At 41.3% G+C, this 9,033-nt stretch overlaps 1 protein-coding gene across 5 annotated transcripts in view; it reads left to right on the top strand.

The window, feature by feature from the left end:
* The window catches only part of PIP5K1B (phosphatidylinositol-4-phosphate 5-kinase type 1 beta), an 88,548-nt gene extending 82,806 nt beyond the window's left edge, over positions 1-5,742 (top strand). For all 5 annotated transcript variants that reach the window (XM_071732001.1, XM_071732002.1, XM_071732004.1 and 2 more), the window contains one exon: positions 5,025-5,742. In XM_071732001.1, coding sequence (XP_071588102.1) covers positions 5,025-5,027 — 3 coding nt within the window. In that variant the 3' untranslated portion in view covers positions 5,028-5,742. The remainder of the gene's footprint in view (positions 1-5,024) is intronic.
* The last annotated feature ends 3,291 nt before the right edge of the window (positions 5,743-9,033 follow it).

Here is a 9,033-nt window from a genome sequence, read left to right on the forward strand (position 1 = left end):
TAAGGGAGAGAGACTTATGGGTTGGAAGCTAAACTACACAACTTTAATGAAACAGTAATGATAAATAGGAAAAATTACTAAATATATACAAATATACAAGAAAATGGATACCACATTCCTCCCCCCTTCTCCCCCAATAGCTCTTATGTCACCACCGAGTCTGCAGGGCAGCTCTGGGAAAGTCCAGGCTGGACTCCTGGAGTCGGCAGCAGTTGGGAACTGGAGGCAGGAACACACAGATAAGGGCTGGCACGGATCAGGAGCACAGGCAGACGAACGGACGGGATCCTTCCAGGATGCCGGGTGAAGGAAGGGAAGCAGGAAAGGCAGGCAGCTTGAAGCTGGAGGCAGGATATCTGGCTTGGCCCTCATGATCCCTCAAATTTATACTGAGGGTGACGTATATGGGATGGAATACTCTGTTTGGTCAATTCTGGCATCCATCTTGTCCGTTCCTCCCCAAAGGAGGGCTGCAGCTGGGACCTCTTTATGTTTTCCTCAGAGCTGAGCAGTGTCCTTGGCTCTGCACACCAGTCTCTAGCAGTAACTATGAACATCAAGTGTTATCAGTCCTAGAAACACACACTGTCTGAGAAACTTGCTGTTAATTTCAGCAAGTGCAACTACTTACAGGAGACTTAGCTGAAAGCAAAAGTACAAGACAGAAAATCACCTTTATCCTGGCCCAAACCAGGACAGAGGGGCAGGTCCTGTCTGACCAACCTGATCTCCTTTTATGATCAGGTGACCCGCCTGGTGGATGAGGGGAAGGCTGTGGATGGAGTCTGCCTGGACTTCAGCAAGGCCTTTGACACCATCTCCCACAGCATTCTCCTGGAAAAACTGTCAGCCCCAGGCTCAGACAGGAGCACTCTGCGCTGGGTTAGGAACTGCTGGAGGCCCCCAGAGAGTGGTGCTGAACAGTGCTGCATCCAGTTGGCGGCCGCTCACCAGTGGTGTCCCCCAGGGATCAGTGTTGGGCCCAGTTCTGTTTAATATCTTTATTGAGAGTTTCATTTAGATGAGGGGATTAAGTCCATCATCAGCAAGTTTGCAGATGACACTAAGCTGGGGGGAAGTGTCGATCAGCTGGAAGGCAGGAGGGCTCTGCAGAGGGACCTGGACAGACTGGAGAGTTGGGATGATTCCAATGGGATGAGGTTCAACACGGCCAAGTGCCGGGTCCTGCACTTTGGCCACAACAACCCCATGGGGAGCTCCAGGCTGGGCACAGAGTGGCTGAGAGCAGCCAGGCAGAAAGGGACCTGGGAGTCTGGATTGACAGGAAGCTGAACATGAGCCAGCAGTGTGCCCAGGTGGCCAAGAAGGCCAATGGCATCCTGGCCTGTATCAGGAACAGTGTGGCCAGCAGGTCCAAGGAAGGGATTCTGCCCCTGTACTCAGCCCTGGTGAGGCCACACCTCGAGTCCTGTGTCCAGTTCTGGGCCCCTCAGTTTAGGAAGGATATCGAGGTCCTGGAGCAGGTCCAAAGGAGGGCAACCAGGCTGGTGAAGGGACTCCAGCACAGATCCTATGAAGAGAGGCTGAGGGAGCTGGGGCTGTTCAGCCTGGAGAAGAGGAGGCTCAGAGGAGACCTCATCACTCTACAACTCCCTGAAAGGAGGTGGGAGCCAGGGGGAGGTTGGTCTCTTTTCCCAGGCAACCCTCAGCAAGACAAGAGGGCACGGTCTCAAGTTGTGCTGAGGGAGGTTTAGGTTGGACATTAGAAAGAATTTCATTACTGAGAGGGTGATCAAGCATTGGAATGGGCTGCCCCGGGAAGTAGTGGATTCTCTGTCCCTGGAGATATTTAAAAAGAGACTGGATGTGGCTCTCAGTGCCATGGTCTGGTAACTGCAGGGGTAGTGGATCAAGGGTTGGACTTGATGATCTCTGAGGTCCCTTCCAACCCAGCCAATTCTATGATTCTATGATTCTAAGAACATGCATGTAAATAGCGCAGCAACAAGCTTTGAAGTTTGGTCCTTTTTAATGATGTGCATCATAAGTCATCTGGTGGTAAATACAGTATTAAAATATATAAATGCTCTGCCTATAGGATTTCATTAATGAACTATTTTACTTGAAAAATACTTCTCTATATTTAACTATAATGGAAGATTCTAATGTAGAACAGAAACTTTTACATGGAAACACAGCAATGCCTCATTTTTCAAGGGAGGGCTCACAAAGCTTGTATACAATTTAGACATTACTCCCAGTGAAGATATGATTGCAAAGGATTGGTAAGACCTTCAGTAAAAAAAAGGAAAAGGAAAGAAACTGTGCTAATGAGCAGCCAAGAAAGCCAACAATATGCTGACCTGCATTAAAAGAAGTGTGGCCAGCAAGTCCAGGGAGGTGATTCTCCCCTGCTCCTGTGTGATTCCACCTGGAGTATTGTGTTATTGTGTCCAGTTCTGGACCCCCCAGCACAGGAAGGACATGGAGCTCTCGGAGCAAGTCCAGAGGAGAGCCACAGAGACAATCAGAGGACTGGAGCCTATGAAAACAGGCTGAGAGAGTTGGAGTTGTTCAGCCTGGAGAAGACTCCACAGAAGTCTTCCAGCACTTGAAGGGAGCCTGTAGGAAAGCTGTGGAGGAACTTCTTGTAAGTGCACCTAGTGATAGGACAAGACAGAACTGCTTTATGCTGAGAGAGGATAAATTTAGATTAGCTATTAGGAAGAAATCTTTGCAGTGAGAGTGGTGAACACCATACAGGCTGCCCAGGCAGCTTGTGGATTCCTCATCTCTGGAAGTGTTCAAGGCCAAGATGGATGGGTCTTTGAGCAACCTGGTCTTGTGGGAGGCATCCCTGCCCATGAGGGGGGTTGGAACTCGATGGTCCCTGTATGGTCCCTTCCAGTCTAAACCATTCCATGATACTATGAAGAAGCCCAACATATTTAGAGCCTGGTTAGCATAGCTATGACTTGTGTCAGATTAATTGCATAGATGATGATACTACATTTATAATTACTTACACTTATTTTGTGGTTTATGTCCAAATGCCATTTTTATTATAGGAATATGAAGCCTTGAAACATTGCTGGAAATTAATTTGTATTTCAAAGCTGCTGTAGATGGACAGCTAAGCAGGTTTACAAATATTGGTCTGTTCAGTGGCTGTTTAGAAATTGTCAGCTGTCTGCCTCTTCTTAGCTCTACTGTGCTTTTCCTCATTTACTCTGTTCTCTCTCCCATAGTTGTCACATTGAGCATTTTTTCGCTCATATTTAAAAATTTCCAGCTGCCAGCTTACTGTCTAACTCCTCATCTTTGCCTTTACTTTCTCTTGCAAATATATTTCCCCTTCAGCTATTTTCAGTTTAGCACCCTAAGCCCTCTCAGCTAGTGTAAACTCTTCTCAGAGAAGAAAATTCCCAGCTGGCTTGAATGCAGCTATGTTGAATTAAGTATCCTAATCACATACAGCTTGGGCTGGTGGATTGTACTTCCACCATGGCTCCTGGATGAGGTGCTTGTTTTTCATACAGAAATATTTTGTTTCTTTGTCTTTTATAACACTGGATTCAATTCTAATACATTCTAAGTTTTCTTCAGGGTGCTGTTGTGGAGTAATAACAAGTGGCTGAAAAATAAGCAGTTTCCAGACAGGACACATGTGAAAACAAGCTAAAAAGTGTACAGTCACATTGTGCTGCATACCACAGATTTGGTATGTTGCTGTGTTTCTGCAGGCTTCATTTACTGTGACTCGCCATTTCCTCTTTTAAAGCATCACTTCCTTTAATTTTATTCTGCATCCTCTAAGTGCATACTACTTCACCCCAGTAGCACACTGAAGTGCTAATATGGGTAGGTAGACTTTTATTGACAGACGACAGCGACCTGGAGAGAGAGAACAGCCTCTGTCTGAGAAATCATCACTCTGCTCAGTAACATCAGGGATTATGACCTCCCATAACAGTGAAGCAGAGTACAGTTAAAGATTTAAAGGTTAGCATAGAACAGTACTGAATCATTTTTCAAGGTTCAAGGTCTAGAGCTAAAAGCCGTAACTAAAATACTGATTTAATTTTACTGGTTACATGTTTCTCAGATAAGCTTTAAAAATGCCTTTGGAGGTTTTTTATTCTGGTTCTTAGTCAAAATCAGATTGTTGCTGAAGTATCTATAGGTTACTTAAATCTTCTATCAAAAAGTACAATTTAAAGGTGACCTTAAAAATCTGTTTAATACATGGGAACTTAAGCCTTTATTAGACTTCTAAATAAGGTTTTAGAGTACTATGGATGTTTCTGTTTTGGTTTATTGTCCTACTCTGTGCTGAATACATTAGCTGCAATTCATTCAATTGACAGCAATATTTTGTTGAGCTGTCAATTTATCCTTAGTATGAGTTGTAGTACTTAGATGTTCAGCAGAGGGTTTTTTGTATTAATCCATAGAGATTACTGACTCCATAGAGATACTAAAAGTGATCAACTGCTTGTATTACATAACTGCTGCTTCTCTAAAAGACACCGTAGAAAACATTGAGGTGGTTTCTTTTTGTGAAATAGAATGATGGCTGTGATACTGACTAGAACATTAGTTATGCCTGAAAGTTTTTGGATCAAATTGATTTTTCAGTGGGGAAAGTGGACCACTCAGAAGCTAACAGGACATTTTTATGTGGTGTACAAAGGCTGCAGTCTTTCCCCTTATACTTTAACAAAGTCCCCGATCAAGTCTGCAAGGTAATAAAAGCTGTTGCAAGTTGCTGAGTGCTCTGAGTTTGGACTGTCTTCTCTGATGCCCAGTGTTCAGCATTTTGCAGCATCAAGTGGTTCTATTTCATGTAATTCAAGTGTACTGCAGTGTCTGTAAAACCATAGGGCTTAGCTGTGGTGAAGAAGAGAGACATGGTGCTTTTGATTAGTGTGCAAGGTAAGAAAGGAATCACTGCCAAACTGCTGCAGCCCTTTTAGAGGAAGAAAGATGTTACCTGTTCATAATTCTGTAAGGAAGCAAATAAACACCAGTCTTGACTTTACATGTAATTTCTGTATTTCCAGTAAGAAAGAATACATGAAGAGTAAGAGAAGTGACCATGGCCACTGAAGAGCATTTTCTGCACTTCTGATTTAAGAAGGAGGAATTTGTTGAGCCTACAAGAAGAGTAATAATCAACTGAACTTACAGTAAGGATCTCTGAACCATAGAAAGGATTGATGGACTTAGCAAAAATGTGAAACCCTCCACACTTTGCTATCATCTGCTGTCGCTTGCTGAACTGTGAAGAACTGTGTATTTGGGCTGCTTTCTATATTGCAAATCACCTTTTTTGGATTTGAAAGTGGTATTTTCGTATTATATCTCTCGTGGTTTCATTTGCATGCATTCTGTAACTATGCACAAGCAAAATCTGTTATCTGCTTTAATGATTTAAAAATAAGCACAGTGGTGAATAAAATTAATGTTTTGACCCTTCAATTCTAATCACTTAGTTCCATATCAGTGGAAATTGGAATTTTGCTATACAAGGGTTAGGACAAACCTCAGCAACATACTATTTGAAAATCAGCCTATACAGATACTTTCACTTATGGTGAAAAGGATTAAAAAATGTTATTTATAACAAGGCCTTAAGCTGTTTACATGTATTGGCTTTGAAATATTTTTGATTTTAGTTTATTTCTTGTAAAAGAGAAATTATATAATTTATTTGGTAAATACTGCTGTAAACTATAGGGGTTTTGGTGAATAAAATATTTTGCTTTCAAGACTATCAAAGCTGTCACCCTGCTTTTGATCTGTACAGGACTTACAATTCCGGCATTTCTATACCTTCCTGAGGTGACCACCACTCTATAACATAGCATATGCCTTTATCTTCTACCAGCTCTACAATGAAGAGGGGAATCTTGAAATTAAAGCGGAAAAGGCAAAGGAACATATTCAGCAGGCACTGCTTTATAAAAGCAAGTCAGTTTTTTCAGTATAGGCAATCATTTTAAGGTAACTACAGAAACTGTTACGGCTGCCTTGATTTCCCTAGCAGCAGAGTGATAACCCCAAGCAGCAGTGACCATCAATCCAGTGATGGTCATTGCTTTGGTGGGGTGGTGTATTTAAAAACTACACATCTGTCACTCTAAAAGTTTATGGAAGTTATTGGTGGTAACCTTTCTTCTAGGAATAACTGTAGCAAACCTGACAGATTGGCAAAATCAGAATTCGGAACTTCAGTTCTTAAAATTGTTTTCTACCTCTGAAGAATTTTTGCAAGGTTTCAGGGTGGGGTAGGTTATTTATTTTTGTGTAATCCTAGAACCTTGACAAGGAGGAGAGTATTATTCCTTAGTTACATAATTCCTTTATGAAAATAACAGAGAAATAGAAAAGTGCTGTTTTCTCTTAAATATGCAGAGTCTCTGGCTTAACTTAGAGAGCCCGTGCCTCGTTACCTATTTTCCAAAGTTTAAAATTAGGCTGCTTAATCTCAGCAAGGTAATTCTTCTTCAGCATTCCTCTACAAAATGCAAGAGACCATTCTGCATGCCCTGTGAGCACAAATGTTTTGTACATCTACATGTAGTGTCTGCATCTCCATGTAGAGAGCATCGTCTGTTTAGAATGCAACTCCATAAAAAGCAGGTATTTCAGATTAGTCTTATTTGGAGAAAAACATGAGCTTTCTTACTTTAAGTACCAAGAGTACCCTTCATAAAGTACATACATGTCATTTTTTTCCCATGTTACCTAATGGACTGTAGTGTCTGAATCGTTTGTCCTTTGGAAGACCCTGAAGGACACCCAACCAACAGTTCTGTCCAAACCCAGAATGTCTATACTAAACTATTCAGAGACTCAGACATCCTTTGTGTACAATCCCTTTAACACAGTCACTGATAAATGAAAACAGTTGTTTAATACTTGCAAAAGGAAATCCTGTAGACACTATGGAGTCTACTGGGAGAAACTTCTCCAAAGCATGTGCACTTACAAGTTCACATATTGTTTGGGGTTTTTTTGTTGGTTTGTTTGTGTTTGTGACTACAGAGTTCCAATAAGAGGGAAAAGGGATTACAGCTAAGCAATATTAATGATCAGCAACTTGGAACCTATTTCTTTCTCTGAGGTGTGAATTGGTATAAAGCATCAAATGTCAAAGGAGCTTGAAAGGATGTGTATGTTTTGTGCCTAAGTATTCCATTTCTCTTCATCCTGCACTGGATTTTTGCTTTGATGAAAACTTAATGACTATTAAACATATACATAAATCTGATGAGGTAGTGCATGTCAAGTCAAAACTAAAATACATACAGAAGGTACAATCAACCCCCTGGGCTATTAAAGTAATCTTTTGGTCTATTTCTTCATGTCTAAACAGATGGAACTCACCAAAGGGAGCAAAAATTGAAGAATTAGGTCACAGACATGGGCTATCTGTGTGCAGTGGTATCTGAATACTCTGGCCCTGCAAGCTGCCCAGGAGGAAAAAGCACAGGTTGATGCCTGCTTAGAAGAAAGTAATGAATAACTCCAAATTTGTGTAACTGACCCTTTGACTTAATCAAATGGCATTCAGAGGGCGAGTTTTGCCTTTGGTAGAATGTAATAATTATTGTCAATTAAAAAAAAAAAAAAAAAAAAAAAGAAAAAATCAACAGCAAACAAACAAACAAAAACCAACAACTTTGTACTAGAATCCAATGTTTGAAAATACACATATCTCAAGATCCCTTTTCTGTTTGACTTTGCCTATACTTCAGGCAATTGAATTTCATACAGCTCAATTCTCTTTCCCAAAACCCCAAACACCAGACAGTGATAAAAGAGTAATCAGTAGTGCACTCCACCTGTTCTTCATAGAAACCACTTGGTGACCCATTTCCAGAGGTGTATGCATCTGCTTCCAACAAGATATCAGCTCTTTCCAGACTGAAGGCATGGAGCCTCACCCTGCAGCTATTTAGCAGCTGGAACTGCCTTGCTGTTGTTTTACACCAGCCACAAAAATACTGATTACCAAAGTGGTGTGGTATAAACAAATTAACATGTGGGACAAGATTAAAGGTGAAAACATCAAAAAGTTGTTAAAATTACTAACCTCCTGCCTCAGGCCCCTTTTGAAACTGTGTGAATGATCTGGTAGTAGTGTCCTGTAAACATCATTATTTGAACATTGCTGACAATTGTTTTAAAGGTTCAGTATATGAGATTGCTAATATCAGAGAAAATTATTAAGACTACCCTAATTCATTGATTTGTCATTACCTTAGAAACAAGAGATGAACATTTCCATTTGCCAGCTGCGTGTTACTGTTTTGCCAGTTGAGGACAGTGATGAAACTTGGACACCAGAGTGAAAAGAGCAGATGTGTTTTACTGGAGATAGCTAAATAATACAACCAAATAAGAAAAATGCAGAACAAAATACCTCAAGCAGACAGATAGAAAATATACAGAGTATTGCACCAAGTCATTACTACATAGGAGAAAAGATAGTGATTAGGAAAGGTACATCACCACTTCCATACATTACCATCATCCACATCTGATCATCCAGAGCCCCCGGTTGCAGCGAGGATTTGGAGAACCCTTCCTGCAAGTGGGAAAATCCTGCACTGTGCATCCACCTGTAGGTGAGGCATCCGAAGTCTCTGGAAGATGGTCCAGGCTTATGTGCTTTAAAAATCAGCAAATCGGGATGACTTGCATATTTTGCTATGTGGAACTATCTGGTTTACTCCCCTGACCAACCAGGACCAAGACTTGGCCAGAGTTCAGGATGTGGGTGGTAGGGTTTCCTAAGCAGACATCAAGTCAGTACAAATGACATTTTGAGATTGTTAGTTGCTGGCGTCAGCATGACTATTGTTATAACCCAACACAATACCCACCGATACAAAGGTTATTAATAAAAAAGACAGGATTCATTTATAGGTCAACTCTGGCCTAGGCCTGTTGTCCAAGCCTTAGCACTACAGTTACCTTCGATAACAAGAGAAAAATTATTGTGGAACTACCTGAATAATACCAGAAAATAACTTCTGACACTCATTTTATAAGAACAGCAAG

This window comes from Heliangelus exortis, chromosome Z (assembly GCF_036169615.1).
Source record: "Heliangelus exortis chromosome Z, bHelExo1.hap1, whole genome shotgun sequence".
NCBI classification, from domain to species: domain Eukaryota; kingdom Metazoa; phylum Chordata; class Aves; order Apodiformes; family Trochilidae; genus Heliangelus; species Heliangelus exortis.